Raw genomic sequence first — 19,682 nt, 5'->3', positions numbered from 1 at the left:
TTTTCCCCTTATATGGCTGTTAGTATTTGCCTTATGTATTGAGGTGCTCCTATGTTGGGTGCATAAATATTTACAATTGTTATATCTTCTTCTTGGATCGATCCCTTGATCATTATGTAGTGTCCTTTTTTGTCTCTTGTAATAGTCTTCATTTTAAAGTCTATTTTGTCTGATATGAGAATTGCTACTCCAGCTTTCTTTTGATTTCCATTTTCATGGAATATCTTTTTCCGTCCCCTCACTTTCAGTCTGTATGTGTCCCTAGGTCTGAAGTGGGTCTCTTGTAGACAGCATATATACAGGTCTTGTTTTTGTATCCATTCAGCGAGTCTGTGTCTTTTGGTGGGAGCATTTAATCCATTTACATTTAAGGTAATTATCAATATGTATGTTCCTATTCCCATTTCCTTAATTGTTTCGGGTTTGTTAATGTAGGTCTTTTCCTTCTCTTGTGTTTCCTGCCTAGAGAAGTTCCTTTAGCATTTGTTGTAAAGCTGGTTTGGTGGTGCTGAACTCTCTCAGCTTTTGCTTGTCTGTAAAGGTTTTAATTTCTCCATCAAATCTGAATGAGATCCTAGCTGGGTAGAGTAATCTTGGTTGTAGGTTTTTCTCCTTCATCACTTTAAATATGTCCTGCCACTCCTGTCCTGCAGAGTTTCTGCTGAAAGATCAGCTGTTAACCTTATGGGGATTCCCTTGTGTGTTATTTGTTGTTTTTCCCTTGGTGCTTTTAATATGTTTTCTTTGTATTTAATTTTTGATAGTTTGATTAATATGTGTCTTGGAGTGTTTCTCCTGGGATTTATCCTGTATGGGACTCTCTGTGCTTCCTGAACTTGATTAACTATTTCCTTTCCCATGTTAGGGAAGTTTTCAACTTCCCTAATCTCTTCAAATATTTTCTCATTCCCTTTCTTTTTCTCTTCTTCTTCTGGAACCCCTATAATTCGAATGTTGGTGTGTTTAATGTTGTCCCACAGGTCTCTGAGACTCTCCTCAGTTCTTTTCATTCTTTTTTCTTTATTCTGCTCTGCACAATATTTTATCTTCCAGGTCACTTATCCGTTCTTCTCCCTCAGTTATTCTGCTCTTGATCCCTTCTAGAGAATTTTTAATTTCATTTATTGTGTTGTTCATCACTGTTTGCTCTTTAGTTCTTCTAGGTCCTTGTTAAACGTTTCTTGTATTTTGTCTATTCTATTTCCAAGATTTTGGATCATCTTTACTATCATTATTCTGAATTCTTTTTCAGGTAGACTGCCTATTTCCTCTTCATTTATTAGGTCTGGTGGGTTTTTACCTTGCTCCTTTATTTGCTGTGTGTTTTTCTGTCTTTTCATTTTGCTTAACTTACTGTATGTTTCTCTGTCTTCTCATTTTGCTTAACTTACTGTGTTTGGGGTCTCCTTTTCGCAGGCTGCAGGTTCGCAGTTCCCTTTGTTTTTGGTGTCTGTCCACAGTGGCTAAGGTTGGTTCAGTGGGTTGTGTAGGCTTCCTGGTGGAGGGGACTGGTGCCTGTGTTCTGGTGGATGAGTCTGGATCTTGTCTTTCTGGTGGGCACGTCCACGTCTGGTGGTGTGTTTTGGGGTGTCTGTGGCCTTATTATGATTTTAGGCAGCCTCTCTGCTAATGGATGGGGCTGTGTTCCTGTCTTGCTAGTTGTTTGGCATAGGGTGTCCAGCACTGTAGCTTGCTGGTCGTTGAGTAAAGCTGGGTTTTGGCGTTGAGATGGAGATCTCTGGGAGATTTTCGCTGTTTGATGTTACGTGGAGCTGGGAGGCCTCTTGTGGACCAGTGTCCTGAAGTTGGCTCTCCCAGCTCAGAGGCACAGCACTGACTCCTGGCTGGAGCACCAAGAGCCTTTCATCCACACGGCTGGCACAAGGTGGCCATCCATGGTTTCATGTCAGCATCATCTCAGGCACAAACCTCCTTGTTTTTCCATTTTGTCTTTAAGTTACTTGTTGAAACAACTGGCCCGCGGTCCCAGGACTGTTGCGGCTTCGGCCACCGGGGCCCCTCCGGAGCTGGCATCCTCAGTGAGGCCTCCCTCCCCTTGGGCTCCGGGGCAGTTCCGTGACGGCGGAGGGAAGAGACCCTGAGCCGGGAGTTCCAGCTCTGCAGAAACGCGGGCTCCGTTCTCTCCATTAGTTCTTAATACTTATCTTAAAGTTCTGTAGATTGACCTACGATTAACATAAAATAAAATATAAAGGAAAGGGAGTATTAACTAGAACTTTCTTATCAAGTTGGGGACTCACAAGCTTTCACTAAAACCTCCTTATTGTTATGTGGGTTGAGACAAGTGCTGTTTCGCGTTCGGAGCTCTTGTTACTGAGATCTGGGTGACTGCCTTGTCCCAAAGGATGAGTGCCTGCATCCTCATGACGTTTCCTGGGCAGTGCCACAGAGCGTGGAGTTGGAGTTTTAAATACTAAGCTGTGCCAGCCCTCTAAGATCTGACCCCCAAAGTCCTGCTTTTAACAATCCCAGGGAATTAGCCTCTGAGCCAGTCATTGGACACTGTCCCTTATGGACACTGTCCCTTAGGAATCAGAACCAGGCCATGGTGAACAACCAGAGGACTTTCTGGGGCTTGACTATTCCCATTATTGGCTGTTCTTGTGGTTTTTCTTCTGCCAGGAGGAACCAGTTCTCTTTTTCTTTCCTGGAGGTCTTTACTCCCCACTAGAGGTTACCCAGTTGTTAGAAACTGCTGTGTTACCAGAGGATCAGTGCTCTATGCAAGCTAGAGCACAGTTGAGGACTATACCCAGCCCCAGGAGAGTAATAACTGTTATTTTTTGGGTGCTTAAGTCATACAGCTAGTAAGTAGCTGAATTGGGATTCTGACCCAGGCATTCCAGCTCCAGATACATTCTGGGTGGAGTAGCCACACTCTTTGAACATCTGACAGTAGAGAAACTGCCTCTCTAGAGTGCTGTTCACTCCTGAAAGTAGCGCCTCTCAGGACAGTCAGACTGTATCACGTCTCTCTCCCTTCTGCTTTCCCCACCTCTAAAGCAGCCTCCAGTATGCCCATATCCGTTCACAAGGTGACAGGCTCAGCCTTCTGTGAATCTTGAAAGATATCACACATTAGTGCCTCTAACTCTGCTTGTGGAATGGTTCTTATGACACATTCCCTTTGGTAAATACCAGGGCTTCTACCTGAGCCCTTCCAAATGGTAGGTCCTACAAACTCTTCCATAAATAATCTCTTACTCTCCTAGCACCCAGAGAAATGACTTCAAAGAAGACCTTTCTTCCTTCCTCCCTTCCTCCCTTCCTCCCTTCCTCCCTTCCTCCCTTCCTCCCTTCCTCCCTTCCTCCCTTCCTCCCTTCCTCCCTTCCTCCCTTCCTCCCTTCCTCCCTTCCTCCCTTCCTCCCTTCCTCCCTTCCTCCCTTCCTCCCTTCCTCCCTTCCTCCCTTCCTCCCTTCCTCCCTTCCTCCCTTCCTCCCTTCCTCCCTTCCTCCCTTCCTCCCTTCCTCCCTTCCTCCCTTCCTCCCTTCCTCCCTTCCTCCCTTCCTCCCTTCCTCCCTTCCTCCCTTCCTCCCTTCCTCCCTTCCTCCCTTCCTCCCTTCCTCCCTTCCTCCCTTCCTCCCTTCCTCCCTTCCTCCCTTCCTCCCTTCCTCCCTTCCTCCCTTCCTCCCTTCCTCCCTTCCTCCCTTCCTCCCTTCCTCCCTTCCTCCCTTCCTCCCTTCCTCCCTTCCTCCCTTCCTCCCTTCCTCCCTTCCTCCCTTCCTCCCTTCCTCCCTTCCTTTCTTCTTAGAGAAGGTGAGCACATTTAGACTCAATAATCTTTTCATCAGAATCTTTAGGCCTCTCTATGACCCAGACATTGCACTCCTGGCCATTTATCCCAGAGAAATGAAGACTTAATATAAAAATATGTACCTGAATGTTTTTAGAAGCCTTAACATAATGCCCCAAAACTGGAGATAATCAGATGTCCTTCAGTAGGTAGACAGTTAAACTGTGGTACATCTATACGTTGGAATACTACTCAGCAGTAGAAAAGAAACAAACTGTTGATACAGGTAACAACCCAGATAAATCTCCAGAGAATTATGTTGAGTGAAAAAAAAAGATCCTCAAAGGTTACATACTGTATGGCTCTATTTATGTAACACTCTAGAAATGACAGAATTATAGTAATGGAAGACAGTAGTGGTTTCCAGGGGTTAAGGAGAGGTAGGGGCAGGAGGGGAGTAGGTGTGGCTGTAAGAGGGCAAAGATCCTGGTGGGGCTGGAAATATTCTGTATCCTGACAGTATCAATGTCAATATCCTGGTTGTGATATGGTGCTACTATTGTTTTACTCTGTGTTACCATCAGGGGAAACTGGGTGAAAGGTACACAGGATCTCTCTGTATTGTTTCTTACAACTGAATTTGAATGTACAGTTATCTCAAAATAAAAGGTTTAATTTAAAAAATCTTTAGTCCTCTTCACCCTTTGGACAATAGTTAACGTGTCCCAATTTTTATTCATTTCTATTATTTCTTGGGGAATCTATCAATAGCTTTCTAGTGGTTTATTTAGGGTCTTCAGCATTTTCTTGGCAGGTTTCTAGTAATTAGGTCTAATGCATTTATATAGCATTAAGTTTGAAATCACATAAATTTGTAATTTGATCGTTTATTTTCTTATGTGACCTTGTCATATCAAAAGAAACTGGCAGAAAATGGTCTTTCTTATGGATTTAAGGAAACATTAGGATTACTTTGGGGGCACATAACTATATAATCGATAATTCTATCTCCAAATAAACAGCTACACTTGTCCTTTTCATAATATAAATCCTACTATCTTCAGAATAACCCCTGTACCATTTTAACATTGAAAAAGCCACATCTTAAATTAATATATTAGACTTTAGTCATGAAGACTCAGCTCTAGTGGGCAGGACATAAAAGGAAAATAGTAGGCTTGGGTGAATGCAGACTATTTGTTCAGGGAAATCAATTAAGTGGCTCAGTGATAATGAAATCTGTCTAAACTGGTATTACAGACTTGCAGAAATATAAGGGAACAGTTGAAGAGGGTTGGATGTTTTGCGTATTATCATGTCATCTTGATATTTGCTGAACTGTTGTGGGACTGGTCCTCACATGTAGTTTGTCTTCACTTCCAACCTCACACTGATAGCCCTTATGATACAACCCGACTTACGTATGGTAAATGGAGCTTTATAAAATGCCATTGATTATTCCCTATAAGTTTATTTAAAGGGACTTGATGACAGCGTAAATGACTAGTAAAAGTCATGAATTTCAGCTGGAACTATAAATTTGGGATTTAGACTTTATATCCCAAATTTACCACTTAGCATATTATCTGGAACATATTGGGCACACAGTAAATGTTTGCCTAACAAATTACTATTGATTTTTTGTGGTCCCTGCTGCCTGTCCGTGACCCCCTTGCTTCCACGTTTCCTCAAGAAAAGAGTGCAGTGGAACTGATGGGGGACTCTTCAAATGTCTGTCAGTGCCCTAAGGGGAAACCTGAGGGGGGTCCCAGTGAAAGTGTGAGTGTGGGGCTGCACCGAGATGCAGGAGGGGTGGGGTCAGGCATGTGGAAAAGACTGCAGATAGATTTGAGCCAGTTTTCTTTCACACTGAAAAGAAAAGGTAGTTGGACAATCTCAGGAGGAGATTTAAGTACCAGTATTCAAGACAGATTAGACATTTTTTTTCTTAAATGTACCTGTTTGGTTTAAACACAAGTATTGGTTGTTTTTAATTTTTTCCCCCACTGCAAATAGCATTTTATTTCTAAAATTGCTTTAGTGGGCTAACCTGAGATGTAGCCACCATTTATAATGGGAAAAATATGCATTCCAAATTCTGGTAAGTTAGAGTGAATTTTCAGAGCGCAGTTTCTCCTCTATTGATGGTAACATAATCTGACTCTCTTTCTTTCATCTTTCTGACCGTGCTTTCTTGTTAGTGGGCAACAGAGCTTCTCCTTATTAAGCCCTTCTTTCCTCCTTTTCACCACTTTATTACTCGTCATTGACTTTAGTAGCCTCATAAGTTGATGCCTTACCCATAGATTTTCTGGAAAATATCTACAGGTCCCTGTACCTTGCCTGTGTTTAGTAGAATAGCAAGTCCTTTTTCACACCACATCTTTGTTATAACTGAATTTTCTATTTATTATAGATCCTTGCTTGCACATTTCTGGATAGTCTGTTGAACCTTCTTAAGAATTCAGAGAAACTGCCGTGGGACCACGGAGAGAAAGATCTAATCTTAAGGCTTACGTGAGTATTTTCTACTGTGGACTCCCTCACAACATGTGAAAGCTTCAGTGAACTGTGGCCTTGCTTTGGGGCAGATTCAGTTCTATAGTCAAGATGAAAAATGTTATCTATCATTGGGCTTATTAAATTTGGAGGTTAGTAGCTTCTCAAGGGCACAAAGAAATCACAAAATAAACCATGCTTATTCTCACTTAAAAAATAGACAAGAAAGACTTGTCCTTTTTACTGAGCTGATGTTCGAAAGAATCCCAGTCTGCAAACCACAAGAATTCTTAACTGTTTGAACCAAAAATACCAAGTAGATTGTTTTTCATTATCTATACTTAGAGAATTTAACCGAAACACGGTACCTCGTGAAAAGCACTTGATATGTGGTATTTTAATTTTTTAAAAGCTTGTGATACCTCTGTCTTTTTTATGATCCAATCCAATGACTACTGTAGGGGAAAATAGGGAGATTACCCTTGAAAGAGAATTTTTGACTGTTTTTTTGAGAAACATCTTCCCATTCGGTTAATTTCTTTAAAAAGCATTATATAGTATCATAATCTGAGGTTTATCTTATCTTGATCCCTGTAATTCTTAATCATAAACATATTTTCCCGTTATTTAGAATTATCCTTAACAGCTCCTTCTCACCCTTTATATCCAACAGGTCATTGAGTTGTGTTCATTCTATCTAGTGTATCCCTCTCCAGTATGCCCCCTTCTCTCTGCCACTGCCTTAGATCAGGCTATCATCATTTCTTGCCTGGATCTCTACAATGACACCAATTGATCTCCCTGTCTCCAATCTTGACCCCCTCCAAACTAACCTCTCTGTATTGCCAGAAAGTCATCTTTCTGAAAGACTAATATACTAAGACCATGCCATTTCCTTGACTTAAAATCCTTCAATGACTCCTTATTAAAATTCAGGTATAATAAATCTTACTATGGACTTGTTAGGAAGATTAAACAAAATTCATTAAGACCCCTTAATGCAGTGCCTGGCTCGGAACAGGCTCTCAGTCTGTGTTAATGTTTCCCCCTTGCACGCATGGCAGCAGCAGAGCTTAAGGTGGCCCAGGAATAGAGGGACAGTGGCTCTGCTGGAAACCAGGCCAAAAGGAGTGGGGGCCAAGAATCTCACCGAACTCCAGAGCCAGGCTTTCCTAAATCCCTGGGAGGTTAGGCACAATAGATTGATCTAGCATCCAGTTCCATCTGTGTTCCAGGAAGACTTTGCCTGATAAATTATAAGCCAAGCTCATCTGTGACTAAGCTTTTTTCACCTTAGAGTAAGGGAGCCATCTTAACAAACACATCGGTCTCTGCCTTTGTGTTTTCTTGTTTGGGTTTGTTTTCTCTTTAACTTCTTAGTAAAGTTTCTTTTGTCAGGCTTTAACTTTTTCTTAAATGAACCAAGGAAGGGACAATTGCAGGTGGGGTGGAGACACACCCACACACGCACGCATGCACGCGCACGCACGCATGCACTGAGAGACCAAGAAATTGCTGAGGGCAGGGAAGTATCAATGAAGGATGTGTGGAAACACCTACTGGTGAACCGAGGCTACTCAGATGGGTGAAGTATTAGCATGGACACAGCTGGGATAGCTGCCTTTGTCCTGCCTCTGCATCCCCACAGAGACCTGTTTTTCCTCATCTCTCCATCTTCAGACAGGGGGAGTTTGGCAAAATCAGATATTTAGATAACCACAGAACAAAGCAGAATAGGATCAATACTGTAAAAAGGACAGAATTCTTAATTTCATGATACTTCCAGTTTTTAAATTTAGTTTGTTGCCTTCCTTAGCTTTTCTCTTTCTATGAAAAATTTGAAGTTTGTGCTCTAAACACATTTAGCAGGTCCTTATTGAGTGTGAATTAAGTTATTGTTTTTTTCATGCTGATTTAGTTAACTTTTGAGCTGATAATTCTGTTTTACCATATAGAATATCTCAAATACAATAAAAAGCAAATATATGAAAGAGAATTACTTTGTTTTAAATAAGAATCTCTACCAGTAGTAGCGTTTGTGTGTGTGTATGTGCGTGTATAGGTAGTTTTATGAAGTTTAAGGAACATACTGTCTTTGTCTTCTGATGATGTAATAAACTTAAATCTAAGCACTTCTATCTTTTTTTTTTTTTTTTTTTTTTGCTGTACGCGGGCCTCTCACTGTTGTGGCCTCTCCCGTTGCGGAGCACAGGCTCTGGACGCGCAGGCTCAGCAGCCATGGCTCACAGGCCCAGCCGCTCCGTGGCATGTGGGATCTTCCCGGACCAGGCCATGAACCCATGTCCCCTGCATCTGCAGGCGGACTCTCAACCACTGCGCCACCAGGGAAGCCCTAAGCACTTATATTTTGCTTCACTTTAAAAATATCTCAATCCAGGGACTTCCCTGGCCGTCCAGTGGTTAAGACTCCATGCTTCCAATGCAGGGGATGCAGGTTTGATCCCTGGTTGGGGAACTAAGACCCATGTGCCGCGTGGCGCGGCCAAAAAAAAAAAATCTCAGTCTTTTTATATGATGAAAAGTGAAATATGGCTTTATGGTAATTTAATTGCAATTTTGATTCAACAGATATGAAAAAAATGAGACATTTTAATGGAAAATAAAATATAATAATTGATAACTGTTGTTGTTTCTGTTTGGTGAGGTAATTTATTAGAGGCAGGAGGCCAAGAAGAAAAAGAAATAGCGCTTTTCTAAACGACTTCATTGTCTTGATTTAGTTGGCTTCTCTGAATCTTGTTCACCTCGTATTTCATTACAGGCACATTCCGTCACCACATCTGAACAATGTCCTACGTTTTTGTGAATGATTCCTCTCAGACTAATGTGCCCCTGCTACAAGCCTGTATTGATGGAGACTTTAACTACTCCAAGAGGCTTTTGGAAAGTGGCTTTGACCCAAATATTCGTGACACCAGGGGCAGAACAGGCCTTCACCTCGCAGCAGCCCGAGGGAATGTAGACATCTGCCAGTTATTACATAAATTTGGTGCTGATCTCCTGGCCACAGATTATCAGGGAAACACAGCTCTTCATCTCTGTGGCCATGTGGATACTATTCAATTCTTAGTTTCCAATGGACTCAAAATTGATATTTGGTAAGTTCTGTGGTTTTTGAAGTCTTGTCACTTCTTCCCATTAGTCTGTCAACCAATGATCTAATCTTGGAGTCCATTGATTTTGTTTCCTCACTGATTGAGCACAGCAAGTTCAGAAGGGTATTGAGGGCAATGAGTAAGCGAACAAGAGGCTGACTTCTAGATTTATGCTGAAGCAGTGTATGTTTTTCTATGAAGATAGTGGCTAGGTTCTGCTACTAATTAATTGTGTATTGTAAGACAAGGGCACTTGTCAACAATCTGTTGCAGCCTGGGCACTGCACATACTGTGTTTAGCTCATTTAATCCTCAGAATGAATAACTCTTAAGGTAGGTATTCATTTTATAGATGAAATAATTGAGACAAGCATTCTGAGTTAAATGACTTAACAAAGGTCACCCAGCTGGAATCTGAACCTAGTTCCACCTGATTCCAAAGCTTGTTTGCCTTCTGTCGTATAATATACCATGCTAGCTTCATAATCTCTCTGGGGCGCTCACAGTCCTTTTGATACTGAACAATTTGAAGAAGTAGTGGTTTTTTTGGTTTGTTTTAGTGATTCCGTCTCTTGAGTGGGAAAGATCAGGCCACTTTAAAAAGTGACCTTGACCTTTAAGCCACAGTTTCATGTTGCCCTAATTTATTGGTGCTCTAGTGTCCCTAAATTTGAATAAGACAGTAAATGGTTCTGCTGCTACAGAACAAGATGTGGTGGGAATTAACTATAGGATTCAGTGTTACTTGGGCTCTCTCCTGTTGTTAAATAACTAGGTGAACCAAAGCAGCTTATTTGATTGCTTTTGAGTGTGGGTGGTTTTTTTTGTTGTTTGTTTAATTCTTAGACATTTAAAAAATATATACACCCTTCTCATGAAATATATAAATGTCAGATAAGGGTGAATCTAGAATTTTCCAATTAATTTCTAGGAAGATGCCCTCCTTTTCTTTTATTTATTCTCATTTATCTACTCTTGCCTGTATTTTTTTTTTTTTTTCCTTTTTCTCTAAAAGGAAAAAAAAAAAGGTTAACTCAAAATTCAGGTTCCACCTCAACCGCTGGTTCTGCTCTGGGTTTTAATTTCGAGTTAATGGGGCCCATGCCTTCCTCACTGAGATCTACACAAATGGCTACTAACAGTATAATATAACCTCTTTATTTTTATGAACTTTTTAGCAATCATCAAGGTGCTACACCCCTGGTTCTGGCAAAGCGCAGGGGAGTGAATAAAGATGTCATCCGATTGCTGGAATCTTTGGAAGAGCAGGAAGTAAAAGGATTTAACAGAGGAACTCACTCAAAACTGGAGACTATGCAGACAGCTGAGAGTGAAAGGTACTTTGCTTTGATACTTTCAAGTAAAGTGCTTTGATACTTTCTTTGAACTTATATTAGTCCTTATGGCTCCAGATTACAATTGAAAAGCTATTAACGGAAGTAAAGTACTATGTGCCCACATGCACAGAATGTTCTGTTAGCCACTGGGCAAGGGCAGCCTGCTGTATTGGTAGTACAAGTGAAAAGAGCTGAATAAGAGGGAGGGAAACAGGAGTCTGAGAATTTAAGTACAGATCACAAAAAGAATGGAATTTCGAAAAAGGAGGAGAAAGATAAGTCAGGACAAGAACTTGGACAGTATTAGAAAAAACCAAAAAGCTACCTTTCAAAGGTAGGGAATTAAAGTGCTGAGGAAAAGTAAAACAGGAGGAGAGTAAGACAAGACTTAACACATACACAGTTCAGTGATGTGAAAGTGGCTTTTACGTGAGACGGAACAAATGAAATTTGGACTCCTGTAAGTAATTGAAGCTAAGATGTAGTGACTGACAGGGTCTCAAATATCTCATCATTTCTCATCTAGAAGCAGTTTAGAACGTAGTTCAGGGAGCTCTGGAAAGGTGACCAGGCATCTTTTCTCTGGCATCACGGGCTCAACAGGTAAAGTCTCTAGGCCAGACTTAGTTGAACTAGCATGTAGTTTGGTTGACCACCATGGAGTTTAAGCTTTCCAGGTATTACAGGGGAGGAAGGATGATGAGCTTTATAGTCTCCTCCCACAATTTTCAGTGGACTAGGGCCCTCAGTAGCTATTGACTCAGTAGCAGATTGACCAAGACTTGGAATTAGGAGTATATGGTCCACTTAGACTGTTGGGATCATTGTTTCTGTGAGTTCCAGATGAAATCCTCTGTTTTTCAGAGTTCACCCTTAATTTGATTCTTCTGTGCCCGTGACTCCTTTCCTCCCTCTTCGTGGACTGCCTGGTGTACTCCTTGGGGACCATTAATTCTACTCTCAAGTTTAGGATTATTTTGTTTGTTATAAATACTTATTATTGTCCAAAGAAATTAAACAGTTTTACTTCTAGAACAGTGCATGCTCCTTATGAGTTATCACTGAAGGCTGGCAAGTACATAAAATGAGAAGCCAGAGGTGCATTGCAAGCCCTTCTTTCATCTGTGTGCTCTGGATTGGCAGTCAGGATGCTATAAGCAATTCAATAACATTGAGTTATCTGTTTTTTATTAAAGATCATGTTCTTGCAAAATAACTTAAAATTTATTTTCAAAGCTACTTTAAGCTTCTTTACTGTGAAAAATGTCCGAGAATGTGCATTTTCTTGGTATATATTCAGGACTTTGCTTGGTATATTTTGTTAATAGCCAATCTCTTGGCATCTCTTTATTAGAAATATACTTCATTTTGCCTCAGTTGTGATTACTTATTAACTAAGAAGTGATTAGTCATTTGAGCAATGCAACATGAAGTATTTATTCCTACTTCTTTCACGTACCTGCCATTGCACTTCAGCATGAGAATTTGCATTATTTACGGCATTATGTAAAGCCTGTTCTTTAAAAATTGAATTATTAATACTTGTACTACCTAGTTGTCCTATCTTACTCCTGCCCTTCAGTGTCATCGTAGGAAGGTGTGGTTGAAGCTTAAATTAAAAAGCTTAAAGCAGCATCATTGGTTATTAGGGAAAATGCAGATCAAAACCACAGTGAAATACCACTTTATACCCAATAGGATGGCTACAATCAAAAAGATGGACAACAACAAGTACTGGCAATGATGTGAAAAAATTCGAGCCGTCATACATTGCTGGTGGGAATGTAAAATAGCATAGCTGCTGTGGAAGACAGTCTGGCAGCTCCTCAAAAAGTTACACAGAATTACCATACGACCCAACAATTCTACTTTTAGGTATACACCCAAGAAAATTGAAAACACATGTTCACACAAAAACTTGTACATGAATTTCATAGAAGCATTATTTATAATAACCAAAAGGTGGAAACCACCCAAAAGTCCATCGATGATGAGTGGATAAGCAAACTGTCATCTATCCATCTAGTGAAACATTATTCCACCATAAAAAGGAATGTAATACTGATATGTGCTACAACGCGGATGAGCTTTGAAAACATGCTACATGAGAGAAGCCAGGCACAAAAGGCCAAATATCATATGATTCCATTTATATGAAGTGTCCATAATCAGCAAATAGAAAGTAGTGGTTGCCAGGAGCAGGGGAAGGGGCAGTGGGAAGTGGCTGCTGAAGGTACAGAGTTTATTATAGAGGCGACCAAATGTTCTAAAATTAGATAGTGGAGATGGTTCTACAACTTTGCGAATTTACTAAAAACCACTGAATCATGTACTTTAATTTTTTAAATTTTACTTGTTGCTGTGTGCAGGCTTTCTCTAGTTGCAGCGAGCAGGGGCTACTCTTCATTGTGACACGCGGGCTTCTCATCATGGTGGCTTCTCTTGTTGCGGAGCATGGGCTTGAGGCACACGGGCTTCAGTAGTTGCAGCATGCGGGCTCAGTAGTTGTGGCACGTGGGCCCTAGAGCAAGTGGGCTTCAGTAGTTGCAGCACACGGGCTCAGTAATTGTGGTGCGTGGGCTCTAGGGCACGTGGGCTCTAGGGCGCACTGGCTTTAGTAGTTGTGACGTGTGGGCTCAGAAGTTGTGGCTTGCGGGCTCTAGAGTACAGGCTCAGTAGTTGTGGCGCATGGGCTTAGTTGCTCCGTGGCATATGGGATCTTCCTGGACCAGGGATGGAAACTGTGTCCCCTGCATTAGCAGGTAGATTCTTAACCACTGCACCATCAGGGAAGCCCCTGAATCACATACTTTAAAAAGATGAATTTTATAGTACATGAATTACATCAATTTAAAAAAAGTGAGGGAGGGACTTCCCTGCTGGCACAGTGGATATGACTCCATGCTTCCAGTGCAGGGGGCCTGGGTTTGATCCCTGGTTAAGGAACCAGATCCCACATGCATGATGCAACTATGGAGCTGGTGAGCTGCAACTAAGGAGCCTGCGAGCCACAACTAAGGAGCCCGCCTGCCACAACTAAGACCCTGTGCAACCAAATAAATAAATATTTTTTAAAAAATAAAGTGGGGGAAAAGTTTAAAGGGATTGGCTAGTACATGGCATTGTGGCATAGCTGTGTAATGATTAGCCTTTTCTAGAACAGGAGATAAAGCAAGATTTTGAATGTGTTTAGTATTTTCCAGTCCCCTTATGATTCCCTGAAACATAGCATAACTTCTTAAGGGCCTATCAGTCAAGTTGATGAAAAACATTTCCCCACACCCCCTTATATCCTAAGTTTAATTTAGTTCCTTTTTACTCTGTAGGTATGGGATGACAGAGACAGTGTAGGTGACACATGTACAAAAAAGATTACACACGCACACACAGACCATCATGCTAGAATCAGGTATTTCCTAGACAGTAGAAAACATTTCCTTGGATCAGGTTGCTATAGACAGTTCTGATTGGCAAAACTTCATGGGCTCCTAGAGAACGTGCAACTGAATTCTCATTTTACAGATCCCTACCCCACCCGCCACTATCCAAAAGTAGAGTGTTTCCTTAAGCCGAGATGGCATAAAGCAATTGCCTTAGGACTCATCTTACTAATGGATGCACAAAATAAATCGAGATAAAGCACAGATGCTCACAGACACAGTTCAAAGATATTGCAGCTGGATGCTGAGATGCTGAGTGTAGTTCCTGGGGAAGGAGCTTGGTGGTGCCACTCTTCCTGCAAAATAAACATTAAACACTGTTTTTGCTTTTCGCCTTTTTTCGTATAAAAGCAAAAATCCTCTTGGGATTACTTTCAGTTAGCAAATACTGGTAGTTTTGTAGATGTTTCTTAAAAGTGAGGAGGCATAAAGCAAACTTTCAAAAAATGGGGGATACCTGTATATCTAACACTTTTAAGTATGAGAGCATGTTGACTCAGACGTAGTCAATAAATTTCATGTAAGTCAAAATTAACCTCTCCTGAACTTCTTAAAGTTCTAATCTTATTTTTGAACTTGCTTGAGTTTTCTTTAAATTTTTGTGTTGTTGTAGATTCCCATTGAAAATGTCTTCTCCTATTCAGAAGATAAATATAAAAAAAAGTTTGGATGTCAAACAGATTGGCCCATTAAGAAATCACCTTCCCATGATTAGAGAAGACTCTAAATGCCAGTAAACGAAGTGCCTTTGTTTAACAGTGTCAAGAAGTAAAATAAAGTTGTAGGTTACCAAAAAAAAACACTGTCAATTTTGCATGATGAACCAGGCTCTTAAGACATTGTTTTGTGCTGTTTCCATTGTTCTGCCCCAAGATGGTTGGAAGAATATGAAGAGAAGGAGTTTAGGAAGGATAATAACAGCGGTAGATAGTTGATACCAGTGATTATGGTCATTGTGGCTTTAATCTAAATGATACCCTGTTGTTGGTCCTGCATGTTGTGACGTAATTGTGGGTGCTAATCCCTTAGAGCTTCAAATTCATCACTGTGCAGCCTTCCAAATACCAGTGTCAGATATACTCTATTTGTAGTGGTCATATTTCTCGCTTATATAGTTACAAAAACCTGAATCAGTGTTTTTATGGTATTTGTGCTACCTTATTTTCAACTAGACTCAGCCTTTATATAGAAGAGAAATAAACGTATATTATGTTATTGTACAAGATGGAACTAAAACCAGTAGGAGGAACCTATTAAGAGGAATTCCTAATGGTTAGCCCTGTCCAAGTGTACAACAGACTGAAGAGTAAGCATCCATTACTAGAGTATTACAGTTTAAAGAAGGAATTCCTTCATTGGTCAGATTATTGAACTAAATTAATAAAAATTCCTTTTTCACTTTAAGATTCACATACTTTATAGAACAGTTTTTTAGACTTGCCCGTCTTTGCTTATTTCCATTAACATGAGTTCTTAAATTTTGAATCATCATGTTGAATTCTAAATTTCAAATAACCAAAATGTGTTTTGCTTTAGTACCTGGTGGAAACAACTCATTTGACCTACTTCAAGACTTCTGCTTGGGACGTTTTTATTAGAAAAGGATTTTTAACTGACTCTTCTAGATACTAAACCAAGAAACATAATCATTACTGTTTAGCAGTTTATAGTTAAAGTTAGATTGTCCAGATACCTGCACGTATATAAATCAGTACACAGATGGGTGAGAATGTATATATATGTCAGTTTTCTTCTTGTAAATATTGTATTTTAAGGTTGGTCTTTTCTAAACGATGCAGTTCCTATGGTTTTATGTTTTTGAAATGTGTTGTTTCATGCCCTTTCTTTTCCCTTTGCTTCTCTCACAGTGCCATGGAAAGCCATTCCCTCCTCAATCCCAACGTGCAGCAAGGTGAGGGGGTCCTGTCCAGCTTCCGAACCACGTGGCAGGAGTTTGTAGAGGATCTGGGCTTCTGGAGGGTGTTGCTCTTGATCTTTGTCATTGCTCTGCTGTCTCTTGGCATCGCCTACTATGTGAGTGGGGTGCTACCCTTTGTGGAAAACCAGCCTGAACTGGTGCATTAGAAGAGCCCATGGGAGAGGAGGCAGATGCCAGTGTCCTGGCTTCCGTTGTTTGTTCTCAGTTTCTCAAAGTTTTCTCTCGGTGCAAGGCAGTGAGGGCTGTACATTTTTTCTTTTTGCAGTTTTACACATCGTAATCCTTGTAGAAGAACTAACTACATACTGTAGTCAAGTATACTGTCCTAAAGCTACCTCCACCTCAGCCTGACTTCTTAGGAAAGGCTCTGCGTAGCCTTGTCTGATAAAAACATGGAAGTGACTAAAGAATGAGAGATAGAGGATGAGACTAGGAAATCCTTGCTCCAGAAATCTTACCCTAACATAAGACCAACTAAAGTGAAGTGTTTGAAGGTTGTCTTATATGATTAGTTTTCGTTGGTAGTTTTGTTTTTGTTTATTTTTGCAAGAGTTGCTTTTCTCTTTTTATTTACTCTCTCTGGGGAATATCGGGGGCGGGGGCTAGGGGAGAATGAAGCATTCAGCTTAAAACTTGAAGTGCTTTTTTCAAATTCTGTGTAGAGGAAATCAGTATTTTTGGAATGCTTGGTTTGTTTTAATATTTTCAAGTCTAGTCACATACCAAACAGAACTTTTGAAAATGAGCTGTAGTTTCCTCAAAAATGACTGATTTGATCTTTATATTTATTTGTTTTTAGGATAATTTTGATTTTTTTCTAAGCTGCTTTGCTTGTTGTTGATATCTGTGACGAATGAACTTGAGAAGTTCATTTTGTTCATTTGTCAATTTCCCCTAGTGTTTATTTCAGAGATATTCTATTCATCAAAAATGCAGTCAGAAAACTTTCTCTACTCAGTAGTTAGCAGGGGAAAATAATTCTGATGTTTAAACGTCACTGTAATTCTGTAGTACTATTATTATGGTGAAAAATTCAGTTCTATAAGCTAGCTGTGTTGTCACAATTGTATCATAGTTCATAATTTTTTCATTTTATGTGCAATCCTGTTTAGAGGCCCTGTTAGAATTGTGGTGACAATCCCATACATGTCAGTTGTTCTCTGATGGCAAGAATGGATGGTGTATTTCTGAATTAACAGTGTTGAACTCTATTGTACTAGGTGTCATAAACTCTTTCTGAATGCTAATATTATGTAAATTGAAATATGGCCCCCAAACTGTATTGCAGCTTTTAGCAGTTGTTTGAAGGCCTCTTTTGTTAATGATTCTGCTATGTTTAAGTCATATTCTTGGGTTATTAAAAAAAGGATATGAAGACTTGAGAATTAATTCATTGGGTGTAGTCAGAAAATTATAGTGAAAGAACTAACGGTTTTATTTTTTAGAACATAAGTCATCTAAGCTACCGCTAATTGAATTGTTGCTAGAATTAGAAATTATAATTTAAAGCAGAATTGGTATTTCTGTGATTCTTTTTGCTTCTTAATATTTTCTCTTTTGCATTTATATATCTAGGATTGAGGCATTTTTCTTTCATGTGACTTTATCCTGTCTTAAAGAGCTGTTCTAAAATTCCTGATTTACCTGGCTGCCTCAGGATCAGCTCATAGCATCTTGCTTTTAGGTTAGATACAAACAAAATTAATCATACTTGGTGTAAATACAGCAAACCGTGGATGTTAGAATGGAGAACACTAGAACTCAAAATCAAAGTATATTCAGATTAAAAGCTTTGGAATTAGCTTTGCTTTTGTTTGTAACTCTAAACAGATGTGCAAAATTGGTTAACATGTATGTAAATATATTGCATTTTTTAAAGATTTATGTTTCCTTTCAAGTGCTGATTTCTTTGTATTCTATTCTCTGCATTCAGTATTCAGTAATACTACCAATAAACGTATTTATAATCTCTTAATCACAATCTGTTTGCTTAGGTATCATTGTTTTTCTTTTAATTTAGGATTTTTTTAAATGGGTTCCAATTGGCTGTTCATAAAAACAAAGTTTTTTTTTCAAACCTGATGTAATAGGTATATCACGTTTCACGTATGTTAGCCTTATAAATGTTCTGACACTAATTTGGGTGAATTGCTTTTGAATTTAAGCGTGATAATAACTACCATGATTAAGCACCTCCCAATTTTATAGGTCAGTTCACGTGCCTCATCTCATTTCATCCTTGTGTTCACCCCACCCCTGCTGTATTTTCCCTATTTTATAAGATGAGGAAACTGATACTAGGAGGTTTAAGTAACTTGTCCAATATCAGACAGCTAGGACATAGTGGAATAGGGATTCCGCATTCAGGCTCTATCCCCAATTATAAGTTTGCTTTTTCCTCCTGCCCTGCTGTCTGTCATGAGTCTGGCAGTGGAACCATCTAGAATCTTGCCTACTGCCATCTCAGCAACACCTGTTACTAAAATTTTCACTCCTGTTTCTAAATACTTATCTTTTCCTTCTCCTATAATGCACCATTTTTCCACATCCTCCCAGGATTACTAACCCTTCATATTGAAGCTCAATCCCTGGCATGTTCAGAAAACCTATCATAGTTAAACGTATCTGACTGCCCACTTCTCTCCCTCTCATTCCTCATCACTTACCGTACTCAGTAAACAGGTACAGTTGACCCTTGAACACTGCAGGGGTTACTAGCAAGTAGGGGCACTGACCACCGCACAGCTGAAAATCAGCGAGTAACTTGACAGGGGGCCCTTGGTATCTATGGTTCTGCGTCTGCAGATTCAGCCAACAGTTGATGATCTTGCAGTACTGCACTACGTATCTTTTTTTAAGATTTATTTATTATTTATTTATTTATTTTTGGCTGCGGCTGGGTCTTAATTGCGGCACTCGGGATCTTTGTTGAGGCGTGCAGGATCTTTCACTGTGGCGCGCAGGCCCTTTGTTGTGCTGCACGGGTTCCTCTTCTCTAGCTGTGGCGTACAGGCTCCAGGGCGCGTGGGCTCTGTAGTTTGCAGCATGTGTGCTCTAGTTGAGGCACAGGCTCAGTAGTTGTGACGCATTGGCTGCAGCATGTGTACTCTAGTTGAGGCACAGGCTCAGTAGTTGTGACGCATGGGCTTAGTTGCCCTGAGGCATGTGGGATCTTAATTCCCCGACCAGGGATCAAACCCACATCCCCTGCATTGTAAGGCAGATTCTTTACCACTGGACGACCAGGGAAGTCCCTGTACTACGTATTTAACAAAAAAAATCTGGGTATAAGTGGACCCATGCATTTAAAACCCTTGTTCAAGGGTCAACTGAATTTTTCTTTTTTTAAAGCCTGGTGGGATTTTTTTTTTTTTTTTGGCTGCGTTGGGTCTTCGTTGCTGCACGCAGGCTTTCTCTAGTTGTGGTGAGCGGGGGCTGCTCTTCGTTGCGGTGCATGGGCTTCCCATTGTGGTGGCTTCTCGTTGCAGAGCACGGGCAATAGACATGCGGGCTTCCGTAGTTGTGGCTCACGGGCTCTAGAGCGCAGGCTCTGTAGTTGTGGCGCACAGGCTTAGTTGTTCTGTGGCATGTGGGAT

At 40.4% G+C, this 19,682-nt stretch overlaps 1 protein-coding gene across 4 annotated transcripts in view; it reads left to right on the top strand.

Moving 5' to 3' along the window:
- Positions 1-18,067, top strand: part of ANKRD46 (ankyrin repeat domain 46) — a 37,714-nt gene extending 19,647 nt beyond the window's left edge. For all 4 annotated transcript variants that reach the window (XM_030863009.2, XM_030863012.2, XM_030863010.2 and 1 more), the window contains exons 2-5: positions 6,172-6,272; positions 9,037-9,373; positions 10,549-10,707; positions 16,016-18,067. In XM_030863009.2, coding sequence (XP_030718869.2) covers positions 9,063-9,373; positions 10,549-10,707; positions 16,016-16,232 — 687 coding nt within the window. In that variant the 5' untranslated portion in view covers positions 6,172-6,272; positions 9,037-9,062 and the 3' untranslated portion in view covers positions 16,233-18,067. The remainder of the gene's footprint in view (positions 1-6,171; positions 6,273-9,036; positions 9,374-10,548; positions 10,708-16,015) is intronic.
- Positions 18,068-19,682: the final 1,615 nt, after the last annotated feature.

This window comes from Globicephala melas, chromosome 17 (genome assembly GCF_963455315.2).
Source record: "Globicephala melas chromosome 17, mGloMel1.2, whole genome shotgun sequence".
Classification (NCBI taxonomy): domain Eukaryota; kingdom Metazoa; phylum Chordata; class Mammalia; order Artiodactyla; family Delphinidae; genus Globicephala; species Globicephala melas.
Note: the sequence above shows the minus strand (reverse complement) of the source record. Positions and strands in the feature narration are given on the sequence as shown.